Source organism: Sminthopsis crassicaudata, chromosome X, assembly GCF_048593235.1.
Source record: "Sminthopsis crassicaudata isolate SCR6 chromosome X, ASM4859323v1, whole genome shotgun sequence".
Taxonomy (NCBI): Eukaryota; Metazoa; Chordata; class Mammalia; order Dasyuromorphia; family Dasyuridae; genus Sminthopsis; species Sminthopsis crassicaudata.
The window spans coordinates 6,761,948-6,775,701 of record NC_133623.1 but is presented as its reverse complement, the minus strand read 5'-3'; the positions used below and the strand labels follow the sequence as shown (position 1 = coordinate 6,775,701).

Below are 13,754 nucleotides of genomic sequence, written 5' to 3'. Positions count from 1 at the left end.
ACTGTACCTCTGAAGCAAGAGAGAGTCTGGGTATATGTTGTTATAAAGCCAGCCTTCCTTCCTTCTCACTCCCCAGTCAAATTCCCTTTGGTCACCAGAGGGAGCCATTGACTCAAATAAAAATCCCAATGAGTTCATGGAAGGCTCACCATCTTAACATCTTTCCTGCTTCTCCAACAGAACTTCCAACTAAATAGTATTAGCGTTATCAAGCTTGCCTCTGTGGTGGAAGAGACTCATGAGGAAAAGGAGAACTGGAGCTGGACTCCGGGGATCTGGCTTTGCAGCCTATCTCAGCTGTTTACTATCTGTATGATTTGGGGCAAATTACTTCCTTTCTTTGGGCCTCATGATCCTCCTCTTTAAAAGGAGATGGTTGGGCTCATGATCTCCAAGCTCCTTTCCATGGATAACTCTACAGTCCTATGAACCGATGATGAGAGATGAAAGGGTCCTCTAAAAGCATCTCGTCCAGCCCTTTTCCTCCAGAAAAGAAGACTAGAGCCCAGAAAAGGAGAAGGATGATAGAGCAACAAATCATTTCCTCTAGATGGGAATAGAGGCCCCATCTGGGCCTCCAAAGCACAGGAAGCTCTCATTTTTATCCAGCAAATGACAAAGTAAGTAAAAAATGGATCCCAGAAGACAAGGACCTATAGAAGCAGAATTGTCAGTTAAAAAAAATGGGAGGAGAAAAAGGGAGGACTCTGGGATCCACATCACTAAACAAACCATTTCCTCCAATTTTAATTGATAGCAGAAGGAAATAGGGCAGTTGGGCAAAGAGGGACTCCAGAGACATGGATTGGGGTGATTTCCCCCCTGCCAAGGGGCCAAGGGGCAGACAGGTGCTGGTTCTCACAATAGAAACAGACTTCATGTACTAGAGAGGGATCAGACCCCCCAGCCTAGCCTTGTCCTGCCTGTTTCCACAACCCCTCTCCCCACACTGACAAAGAGAAGGCTTTGGAGAATTTGTCTCTCTTGCTGTGGAGCAGTTTCCCTTGTAAAAGTTGGCAAGACAGCCAGATAAGTGACCTTAGAAGTTGACAAATGTTATAGATTTAATGTAGCCTTGGATTTCACATTGACAATCAGTCTTGAAGACCTTTAGACTGACAATCAGCCTTGAGTCCGAGAGTCAGATCTGCCACTAATTCATCCTGAGACCTTGGGCAAACCCATTCTCCGGATCTGCCACGAATTCATTCTGAGACCTTGGGCAAACCCATTCTCCTCTCTGGGGCTCAGTTGACCCATTTACAAAATGAGGTTGAGCTATGTGATATTTTAGGGCCCCTCTAATCCTGCTATTCTGTGCTCCAAATTCTATATTCTAAGATGTCTTTCATCCTTGACATGCTGTAGGTTAGATAACTTTCAAACTTTTCTTTAAATTAACATTTATTTTTGTTTTAAGATTGATTTTTTTTATTTCCCATTGAGCAAGCATTTATTTTCTTTCCCTTCCAACTTTCCCTGCCTCATACCTAGCATAAAAAAACAAAACCTTCTAAGAAATATGAAAAGTAAAGCAAAGCAAATTTCCATGGAAAATGCCATGTGCATCCAGAGCAAGAAATAGTATTTTTACTATTTTGAGTATTTTTACAAAGTAGAGTATTTTTACTTTTGTTGCTTTTCTTTCTTTCTTTCTTTCTTTCTTTCTTTCTTTCTTTCTTTCTTTCTTTCTTTCTTTCTTTCTTTCTTTCTTTCTTTCTTTCTTTCTTTCTTTCTTTCTTTCTTTCTTTCTTTCTTTCTTTCCTTCTTTCTTTCTTTCTTTCTTTCTTTCTTTCTTTCCTTCTTTCTTTCTCTCTCTCTTTCTTTCTTTCTTTTTTCTTCCTTCCTTCCTTCCTTCCTTCCTTCCTTCCTTCCTTCCTTCCTTCCTTCCTTCCTTCCTTCCTTCCTTCCTTTCTGTCTGTCTGTCTGTCTGTCTTTCTTTCTGTCTGTCTTTATTTATTTATTTACTTATTTATTTCTGTCTGTCTGATTTTTCTTGCCCAACATGACAATTATGGAACAGTATTTGAAAGGATTGCACATATTTAACCTATATCAGATGACTTGTTGTCTTGGGGAGGGAGGAGATAAGGCAGGAAAGGAGTAAAATTTGGAACACAAAGTGTTACAAAAATGAATGTTGAAAACTACCTTTCCATGTATTTAGAAAAACAAAATACTTTTGAGGAAAAAAGCAAATTTTCATATTCAGGTCAAAAAATGTGTTCCTAATTCTGCATCTTGAGTCCATCATCTCTCTCATAGGAGGTAAGTAACCTGCTTCATCATCTGCCTCCTGGAATTATGGTTGGTTACAGTATTGATCATAGTTATTAAGGCTTATAAAAGTGTTTGCCTTGATAATGCTGTTGTTATTGTAGAACTGTTCTGGTTACTTTCCTCATTTTATTCTTTGACCACTGATCAAATAAATGCTCAAATAATGGCTTGTATTTTTATAAATTTAAATTAGCTATTTATAAATTTTGTGTATAAGACATTTATTAGTAAAACTTACTGCAGAGATTCTTTCCCTAGTTACTTGCATCCATCTAATTTTAGCTGCATTGATTTGGTTTATGCAAGAATTTTTAAATTTTAAGTAATCAAAATTGTTCATTTGTCTTCTGTGATCCTCCCCATCCTTTGTTTGATCATAAACTCTTCCCTTATCCATATGGCCTAATTTCTTACTTGCTCCTAGATTTTGTTTCTGATGTAACCTTTTTTATGTCCATCACATCCATTTTGAACTTATTTTGACATAAAGGTATGAAATATTGGGCTCACCCCAATTTTTGCCATATAGCTTTCCAGTTTTCCCAGCAATTTTTGTCAGTGAGTCTTACCCCAGGAGCTAAGTTTATTCAATATTAAGTGTTCATTTGCTGCTGTTTGTTAAATATTGACCTCGGTGTTATTTAACCATACCAAGTCACTTTGATGACTTCTTTTATTGACACAGGTTGAGATCTGGTACTGTTGGACCCCTTTCCTGCCTGTTCTTCCGATTTTCAGTCAATAAACAATCATCTTTGATGTAGTCCCTAGTCTCTAGAAACCGAGTAGAACTTCCCTGTCCTTTCACCATTCTTTCTTCATCTCGGTCTTAAAACCCATAACCCTGGTCTTTGTCATCATTATAGCCTTCAATATTTCCCCCCACTCAGATGTATTTTTTCTGGGCCATTCTCCTACACTGTCTACACTCTCCTCCCTTTGTAGCTTGACCTCTTGTTAAACCAGTTAGTCTACATTCTAGCATCTACACTTAAATCTCTTGCCCCCTAGTTCTATTACCAACCCCATCTTGCCAAAGCCTAACCTTGGATTACTTCTACCAGGTTCTTCCTTTGATCCTATTCACTTACTGCTCAGTGTACTTACTGAAATTGTATTGACCGGGTCTACTACAAATTCATGTTATATAATATCAAAAAGGCCCTTATTATAACAAACTAATTCTTTAATACCTCTCTAATCAATTTATTCTCCTATTCTCCACCGTGATTGTTCCAAACGTTCTCTGTCCTCAAGATTCCCACCAGACCCTCTCAAACAACAAAAATATTAAGGTTATTTCCTGAGAGTTCCTTCTTCTCCCTCTCTTCTTCATCTCACATCACTTCCCCACTTTATCTTCTTTTACCTCTGTCTTTATGAATTTGAATACTAAGGCATTCAGAGCATATACATTTATTACTGATATTTGTTATCTATTGTTCCTTCCACCTTATACAGTGTTCTTATTGATTCCTTTTTATTTGTTGAATGTTTGTTTTTGCTTTTTCTGATAACACAATGACAACTCCTGATCTTTTTGGATTCAGTTGATACAGAGGAAACATTTTTCCATGTCCTTAGTTTTATTTTGTGTATGTCCTTGTTTTTTTTTTTTTTTTTTAATGTTTCTTATAAGCAACAGATTGTAGGGTGTGTGTTTTTTCTTAACCAATCTGTCACCCTTTTTCATTTTATTGAATTATTTAATCCATTCACATTTAAATTGTGTTTTCGTTTTTTTGGTTTTTTGGTTTTTTTTGAGGCTGGCGTTAAGTGACTTGCCCAGGGTCACACAGCTAGGAAGTGTTAAGTGTCTGAGATCACTTTTGAACTCGGGTCCTCCTGAATTCAAGGCTGGTGTTCTATCTACTACGCCACCTAGCTGCCTCTCACATTTAAATTTTTAAGGGTTGGGTTTATATTTTCCTCCATCTGTTTCTAAAATAGTTTTTTAAATTATTATTTTCCCTTTCCCTGCTGTAAACATAATGTTATATTCCTTTAATTATTTTACTTTAATCTTTTTCAAAGGTGGCCCTGTTTCTGCTGACTATCTTCTCCTCCTCTCTTATGATCTCTTTTTTCATTCATTACTTTTTTTCTCTGTATTCATTGATTCTTTCCTTTTTCCTATTTTTAATTAGTTACCTATTTATTCCCCCTTTTTTCTCACTTAGTCAAGTAGACCCCCTTTTGTCTCCTCCCTTTCAGCCAGTCCTGTTCATTAGTCTTTCAATTTTATTTTTGCACCCCTTTCCACAAAGGATTTCTCTCACTGTCTTCATTATCCATCTTTTTCTATTTACTCTACAATCTCATTTTCTGATTCATGACACCTATGATCATGTCCCTCTCTTTTCTCTGTATTCTTCATATTCCAAAACATCCATCTTAGGCTCTACTCTCATCAGATGTTGGATCATTTTGATCCAAGACCGAGAACAAAGCACTCTCAGAGGACTATCCACATCCAGATAAAGAACTGATGGACTCGGAATTCAAATCGAAGAAAACTTTCTTTCCTTAAAAAGTGTTGGATCATTTACCTTCATTTTGTCACATTTATTTGTAGATGCTTGAACTCATTAACTACTTCCAGCGCCATCTTTTCTTCTGTTGTTGTTTTTTCCTGTTGATTTATCTGCTTATGCTCTGAGAGTTCTTGAAATCTTTAGTAATTTGAGTCCTCTCCCCGGCCCCCCAACTTTGTTTTCTTATAACTTACTTCTTGACTCCCTCCCTCTGTCTGTTTTTTTCTTTAGGAGATGACTCTCAAAGGGTCTAAACCTCTTCTCGTCCTCAGCAAGTCTTGGTTCACCAGCCCAGGTTTCTTTGGGTGGCCAGAAATGGCTGTGCTCTTTCCCTCGGGTGAAATAATGCCAAAATATGCACATGCATGATATCCTGTCTTCAGGACCTGTCCAACTCACTCCCTTTGCTTAGTTCTGTAAACTGGCACCAGCAGTTGAAAGCTTTGCATCGCTAGTGCTTCTGGGTTACAGCCCCCAACAGGCTTTTGATCTTGAAGGGCTGTGGCTAAGCTGCCTGTTGAAGCTCAAGCAAACTTCTGAAGCATGAGGTCTGTATTTCTAAGACACTGGAAAGGAGAGAGGAACAGGATTCAGGGACTTTTTTTTATGTCAGAGCGTATTTTTTCACAGCCGATAGCATGGGAAGTGGGAGGAGGGATGCTGAGTGAACTCAGGGTCAGTTAGTGTCAATTCCTGGGTTTGGATTTTCTTAACCTTCTTCTGGATCCCAAGTGTCCTAGATCATGGAAATTGCTGAATTTGCTTCATCATTGGGGCAGAATTTCTGTCTGGAAGATGTTTGACAGGTCACGGAGATCAGAGAAAATGTCCAATCCATTGTCTTGTTGTGCATGTGACCCGAGAGTCTGAGCAAAATAAGTTCTAAGATTTTTTTTTATTTATTTCTTATTAATTTGTGTGAATTCTCCTTTTTTAGTTTTACTTCTGAAAATTTTCTTTTTTGAAAATCACATGAAATCATGGGCTGTTTTTATAAAAGGCATTTTTAATTTGTTTTAGAAATCAATCAAGTTATTTTGCTTTCAATGTTAGATCTTTTTACTTCGATTTTCAGAATTTCTATTTTACTGTGTAATTGTGCACTTTTAAGTTGATGGCCTGGACATCGGCCTTAAAATGGTGGTTCTGGGAGGACCCGATCAATCGGGGAGAAGCTGCAGGGACAGAGGTTACGTTCAATGTATGAAGTCCAGGTACAGAGGGAGCTTTCAATGTACAGATTTCAGTGGCGGGATAGAAAAGTCAAGAGGGCCAAAGTGCAGCCTAGAGAAGAACGAAAATGGCAATCAGTGCCTTCCAACTGAGAAATTGCCAAACCTAAATACCCTTTTCTCAGTCCTTATCCTTCTTGATTAAATATAGTTTTTGACACTGGCAAGAATTCCCTCCTCCTGGGTCCAATATCTTCTCTAGGTTTTTGTGACACTCCTGATGCTTCTCATACCTGTCTGATCATTCCTTCTCAATTTGATTTTCTGGTTCTTTGTCTATGACTTGCTTGCTAACCATGAGTGTAGAATGTACCTCAAGTTTTTGTGTGGGATCCTCTGGGACCTCTGGGGTGGGGTCTTAAAACAAAGATGAAGAATAAATGATGAGAGGACAGGGAAGTCCTTCTTGGTCCTTAGTGACTAGGGAGTGCCCCAGGGATGACTGCCTGAGACTGAGAGTCAGAAAAATTAGTCATTGTAGGGAGCAATGGTCCCCTTTTGGAATGATAAGAGTTGGAGAAATGATTCTACCCTTCTGTTTTTGGAAAGCAGTAAGTTACTCTGGTCTTGAGTCAAGTCAATGAGCATTTATTAAGCACTTACTATGTGCCAGGCACAGTGCTAGAATTGCAAAGAAAGGCAACAATCATTGCTGTTCTCAAGAAGTTCACACTCAGACCACACGGGGACAGTTTTATGCATAGACAATGTATGCAGAGTAAATTGGAGGTAATCTGGGAGGCCTGGTACTAGTGTAGAGGAGGACTTTGGAGGGTCCCAAAGAAAAGTCCATTTTCTTGGTACTCAGTTGCCCGACATCTTTGATGGATACTAGAAAATGGGTCATGTTGCTCCGCAAGAAGCCAGAGGCCATGTCCAGTTCCACAGGAGGTATCCCAGGCCATCAAACTAGGGCTTCCCTGATCATCCCTGCCATCTTTTCTATGAGAATGTTTATGAGCTGAAGTAGCCTGGCAGGGCCAGACAGTATCTCTAAGTCCGTTTTGCTTGCAAATATCTGCTTTGAAGAATCCTGATGGTATCGCTGACATCCCAGCTGTGATCCAGCTGTTCTAGGAATTGAAGCTGGTATGAAATAGCCTAAGAATACAAGTTTTTTTTTTAATTAATGGGCCTCAAAAAGGATCAGATCTTAAGATTTTGGGTTGTAGGGGAACACTGAGGATGTTTCATCTGAATTACACATGAAGAGGTTGAGACCCAGCGAGGGGAAGGGATTTCCCCGAGATTCTAGTTCATATTTGTCAAATCTAGGACTAGAAACTCATTTTCTGACCCCAACTGCCCTCATTCTATCTCTTCTCCAATCCTAGGTTCCTGGGTGAGGATATTTGACTGCCTCAGAACCGGAAATGACCTTAGATGTTACTGGCTCTAACCCCAGGTAAGGACACTGATATACCTAGAATGAAGTCAAGTGACTTGCCTGGAAGTAGGAGTAATGGAGAGTAGATACAGAGAACATTATTGAGGAAGAGCAGCACCTCTGGGGAGTGCCATTCTGTGAACCCTTCCTCTTAGCACCTTTCATTTTGTGTAGAAGAAATGAGAAATATTACAAAACACGGGGGTGTCGGGACCGGTGCACTCACTAGACATGCTTTAGGGATGTCCAGAGAACCCCGGGCAAGTGATTCAGGACATGGGATTCTGGGTCTGGCGACCCCTGGGTATTATCTACTCATCATCCCCTATTTCTAGGCCCTCAAAAGTGCCATCTATGTTCAGCTAGTGTTGGGAGCCCTTGATGAAGGAGCCTTTGATGAAGGAGCTGCTGAGAACTGAACCCCCAATCTGATTCCTTAATGCTTCAGCCAGTGAAGATGACCTTCATTTAGGGCAGCTAATCCATTAATCAGCAACACTCCATAAATGCAAGGAGATATTGGTCTAGCTCTCTACTTTCACACAATCCTCTGCTCTATTCTTAGCCTTTTGCTTATGTCAAAAGCCACAAGGCATATATCCAGGCCCGGACATTGTCAGGGGAAGTCAGCAACCCACCGGTTTGAGGGATGGGGGTGGGGTGGGGTGTCATTGGGAGATCTGTCTCTGATCCGATGCTGGAAAGATGAGTGCCAGTTGGGGCCGGGAGCTCAAGGAACTAGGAAGGGTTTCCACCAGCAAAAAAGAAAGGGGGCTGCTTTTCTCTGTTTATCCTTTCATTATATAGGTGAAAGTTAAGATAGTTCAAAATATTTCATAAATCGTTATCGTATAGCTATTTTAAGTTAAACTAATGCTTTCATTATATAGGTTAAAGCACATATTGGATGGCTTGCCATCTAGGGGAGACGGTTGGGGAAAGGAGGGGAAAATTTGGAACACAAGGCTATGCAAGGATCAACGGTGAAAACTTATGGGTGCATATGTTTTGGAAAGAAAAAGCTTTCATAATAAAAATTAAAATAAAATAAAATTATATAAGTTAAAGGAACAAGGGTTTGGGCTCCGAAAGGCTCCCTCCAGGCTCTAAGGCTCTACGATGCTCCTCCATCTCGGCCTTGAGATGATGCCGTGTGTAGATGGGCTGAAGAAACCTTGATGGTTAGCCTGCAGGAGAGAAGAGTCGGCATTGGGGAGCATGATAACCGCACTCAAATATTTGAAGAATTGTCTCACGGAGAGGACAAAGTACTTGATTTGTTCCATTTGTCCCCAGAATGATAGGTCCAGTCCAAGCCTCCCTCGGTCTCTGTTTGGTTTCGGATGGCTCAGAGCGAATATCACTAACCATTATTTCTTTGTGGACCAGAAACCCTGAGGTTCTCCCTCTCCTGTATTGATTTTTTTTTGACGGGGTAAAAGGGGACATCCTTTGCCTCATTTCTTGCCTAGCCTTAATCACCCATTGGGAGATTGCTTCAGTCCAACTGAGGCCCGTTAAAGACCTTAGTTGAAAAAGACTAAGGTCTCCCCCCTGTATTCAGAGCCATCTCTGGTCATCCTTATCTATACCTTACAACTGGACCCAAATGGTTCTGCAGGTGAAAGTCAGGCCTGTGACTTTGCTCAGCCCTCCCTCATTTAAGTCCATTTCATTTACACAGCATGGCATCACTTCCCTGACAGGTTTTTCCCCCCCTCTTTAAGAATGAAGGATAAAGCACAACAAATATCTAAGGAAATAGGAAATGATTTCTTAAAGTCAGGAAGAGCACCATTATTAGGGAAGGAAGGATATCTGCAAAGGAACCAGACTGTGAAGGGTCCCAAAGGCCAGACAACAAGCTTGGATTTGATCCCAGAGGCCCTTTATGGAGGATGGGGAGTTGGGGGAAGAAGTGGCTAACTCTGGGCCTACCCAAACAGGACCAACACTAGCCCTCTGCAAAGAGAAGGATTGGCACTTCTGAGGTGGAAGGGACCTCGGAGGTCTTTGAGTCCGACTGTCTTTTTACAAAGAAGAAAACTGAGTCCAGATGACCTTACATAAGGTCACTGGAATAAATGGCAGCTGTGGGATTTCAACTCAGGTCATCTTTATCCAGATCCAGTCTTCTTTCCACTGGGACGCTGTGATTGGGCCCGTTACCTCTCTTTCCTCCCCCCAACATGCCACCAATGGCCTGATGCTGAGATCTTGAGGGGGTCCTGGGAGGACGGGGCAATGTCCCACATCACGCGTCTTTGGATGGTTTTCTTGACAATACTGTCAGCTGTCAGTATGACAATGATAACAAGGCCATTCTTTCCTTCCGATTGTTCTCTAATCCCTTTGTCCCCCTGGCTTTTCCAAGTGGGTCCCTCTAAAGGAAAGCTCGATAGAGATAATTATTTCCAATTTCTAGATGGAAGAAGTGCAATGGGTGAAGGGTAACTGATTTGCCCAAAGCCAGAGAGTGTCTGCACCGGAAGCCGGACCACCCAGGCCTGCTTCCTTCCCTTCCCTGATTGTGTGATGAGCCTGCCTCAGTGTGGGGCAGTGTGGGAAACAGGTAGACTTGCTGTCAGACTGGGGTCTCATGCAAGGTTAACTCTCTAAGGCTAGAGGAGGTTTCTGGATGTGCCCTCAGTCCTCTAAGGCCCAGCAAGGAATCTGAGCGGCGCCGGGGGGAGCCAAATCTGGAGCTGACTCGAGTAGTTAAGGATGGGATGCTTCATGTCAGCAGGGCTTTGTTAAAGGCTTATGCTGTGGGCCAGGTGTTTCATTACAGTATACTGTAGACCTCCCTCTTAGATCTATCTATAGGGGGAAAACAAGAGCTAGGGAACCATGGCAAAACAAAATAGAGAGGAAGTCCAAAGTCATTTCAGAAGGGCAGGGTGGCATTAATAACTGGGCGCTTCAAGGAAGACCACTCGAAGGGGCAGGCAGGAGAGTTGAAGCTGTAAATGAAGCTGGGGAGGGGGTTCCAAGAGGCAGAGGCTGGAGGGAGGACATTGCGGGCCTAGGGAACAAGGGCTCAGAAGTTGGAGATGAAATGTTGTGTATGTGGATCAATAAGGAAATCAATCTGGCTGCAGAGTGTGGGAAAGGAAATGGGCAAGGGATCTGAAAAGAGAAATCAGAACTACACCGTGAAGGAGGAATTTCTTTTTGTCCATAGAGGTAATAGTGAGCTGCTGCAGTTTCTCTCTCTCTCTTTTTTTTTTTTTTTTTTTTTGCTGAGGCACTTGGGGTAAAGTGACTTGCCCAGGGTCACATAGCTAGGAAGTGTTAAATGTCTGAGGTTAGATTTGAACTCAGGTCCTCCTGACTTTAGGGCTGATGCTCTATCCACTGCACCACCTAGCTGCCCCTGATGCAGTTTCTTGAGCTTGGGAGTGTCATAGTTAGACCTGTGCTTTGGGTGTGTGACTTTGGCAGCTGTGTGGAGGATAGATTGGACAGGGGAGAAATGTGAGGCAGAGGGAGACCAGTTAAAAGGCTACGGTCATAGTCTGGGTGAGAGGATAGGTCTATCAAAATGAGCTTAGGCAAATTTGTGAGGAAATTAAAGTTTAACTCAGTCTAAATCCTTATCCTGCATCACCTTGTATAAGTCACTTTGCCTCAGTTTCATTTTCTATAAAATGAAGGGAGTGGCCTCATTTGTGTTCCCATGATCCATTACCATCTCCTCACTGTGTTTCACTGGCCACACATAAATAAGGTATTATAACCTATCCCTTACCACCCACCCACCCCACCCAACCTTTAGAGTACTGACCCAGCTGCTCCCTCCCTGCCTTTCCCTCCTTCTCACCCCTTGCACAGTAGTCTAGGTACAGTCATGCTGGCTCACTTGCCCCCCTCAGCACGCTGCAGTAGCTCTCACCTCTGCCATGACACTGCCTCTAAGAACCCCTGGTTTTCTTCAGACTCTGCCCCTTCTCCCTGAACCGTTGGCTGACCGGGCCCATGACCTAACTTTCCTCCCCTCAACACATAGCCAATACCCTGATGCTCAGATTTTTTTTGGGGGGGGTCCTGGGAGGATGGGGCAACATCACACATCAAGCACCTGAAGGGGAAGCCGGGGCTCAGTGGCCGGTCCCCAGGATCCCTGTGGACACTTACTGCTAGGAGAGCCTGGAAGAAAGCACAGACTAAGCAAGATACGGGCCAGCAGCAAGACCCACAAGCACAGGCACACGTGTGTGTCTGTGTGAAAGGGGCTGCTCACAGAATCAGGGAGTCTCGGAGGCTAAAGTGTTGTTTGAGACCCTCCCATCCAATTTGGACCTTACCAAAAACCCTCTCTGCTACCTCCCTCAGTCTCCGCTGAAAACTTCCTGTCAGGAAAAATGTACTCTGGGTCCCACGTCCCATAATCTTCCCCTTCTGCCCCCATGCCAACCCCCAGACAGCCCCTTCCATTTTGAGGCAGCTCTGACAGCGAAGAGATCCAGCCAAAATCTGCTGTTCGTTGACTCTCCCTGTCCCCTCCTCCCCCCGCCCCGAGTCTGGACCCAAGCAGAACGATCTAATCCCTCTTGTGTGTCCTTCAGATACTTAGAGGACAGCTCTCATGTCCCACTCCATCTTATCCCCAGTCCTTCAAAGGGTCCTCCTCCCGCCTGAGCTGGAGGCCTTTCACCATGCTAATGGCCACCCCCAACGCTCGCTGCTTAGCCATGACCCTTCAAATGCCCCTCAAGATCCTTGCATTCACTTCCTTGGCTCTGCTGTTGATTCGGGGACAGCCTGTTCTCTGTCTCTGCCCAAACTCCTACCTCCTCCATCTTGTTTGGGGGAAGCTGACGGCTTTGTGCGAGATTTGGCTCTCCCAGAGTAGGCAGTCATGGGATAGTTATCAGATGAAACTGCATCTCACCTGATGAAATCTGGCCCAGTGTTCTCCCCCCCGGGAAGACGCTTGGGTGGACTCTCACGTAGCTTCTCAGCTGTTCTCTCCAGCTTCAGATCTACACCTCTATTTAATGATAAAGAAATTGGCCAACAGGGCAGGGCCAAAGACAGATCCCTTAGGAGGTCGCCCAACTTTTTGATTACATGTTCCCGTTGGAAAATATTTGTGAACGTGTCTACCCAATAAGTCGAACCTCTTATTTATAAATTATCTACAATTCGCTTATATATTAATGATGATCAACTCTAGAAAACCTACACAGAAATAGAAGCTAAAATGATGCAATACTATTTGATCGTTTTTTTGTTTTTTTTATATTATTTGAACTTAAGGTCACCTGGGAGCCACAGGAACAGGGGGTGGCTATGTGACTGCAGAGAAGTAACCGAGTTGCCTAGAAGAAGCGCTCATGGGAGTGTTGGAGCTCTCAATGGATTCTCTTTGCCCCAAAGGCTTCCCTCTTCTCCAGACATTCAACCTCCATGTCCTGAGTCCTCCCTCACTCCAGCCCCCGGCAACTGGCCCTCTCACAAATCTCAGATGAGTCCCCTTTTCTGCATTCCCCTAGCCACCCCGGCTTCATCTTGAACATTCATTGTCTCTTTTTTTCCTTTTTTTTTTTAAATTAACACTTTTTATATACAAAACATGTGCATGGGTAATTTTTCAACATTGACCCTTGCAAAACCTTCTGTTCCACCTTTTCCCCTCCTTCCCCCACCCCTTCCCTAGCTGGCAGATAGCCCGAAACATGTCTAATATGTTAAAATATACATGCATTGTCTCTTGCCTTGACTATGGTGATTGACCTCTAACTAGACTCCCTTGCTTCCAGGATCTCCCCATTCCGTTCCATCCTCCCAAAGCCCAGGTCTGACCAAGTTACTCCCCTAGTCAATATGCTCCTGTGGCTCCCCAGTGGTTTTAATATCAAATAGGATCTCGAGTTTATTTCCTCATTTTGAGCTTCTATTTTTTGGTAGATGGAAGGTATGTGTGTCGGGGGGACGTCAGGGCTCATCCTTCCTTGGCCGCTGTCAGCAGCAGAGATCCTGGGGGGCTGCCTCAGGTCAGAGAGAATTTGGGAGACTGGCTGTGGGGATGCTGGAGACCCGGCCAGTCTGGCAGTCACTCAGCAAGCACTTGTTACTGTGCTACAAGTTGGGGACACAGAGAAAGGTCTTCTGCCCTCAGAAAGCTTACATTTTAACAAGGGAAACGCTATGCAAGTAATAGTATACATTCAAGATATAGACAATTTATATCAAAGGTGATGGGAGGAGGAAGAGGAGGCTCAGAAAAGCCTCCTGGGAAAGGGAGGATTTGAGCTGGGTTAAAATTGTCCTCCACACTATAAGAAGTCAGTACCAAAAGAGCCAAGTAGCACCTTA

At 43.0% G+C, this 13,754-nt stretch overlaps 1 protein-coding gene across 1 annotated transcript in view; it reads left to right on the top strand.

The window, feature by feature from the left end:
* The first annotated feature begins 374 nt into the window (after positions 1-374).
* The window catches only part of LHFPL1 (LHFPL tetraspan subfamily member 1), a 50,928-nt gene continuing 37,548 nt past the window's right edge, over positions 375-13,754 (top strand). The window contains exons 1-2 of the mRNA XM_074278644.1: positions 375-620; positions 7,381-7,451. Coding sequence (XP_074134745.1) covers positions 7,430-7,451 — 22 coding nt within the window. The 5' untranslated portion in view covers positions 375-620; positions 7,381-7,429. The remainder of the gene's footprint in view (positions 621-7,380; positions 7,452-13,754) is intronic.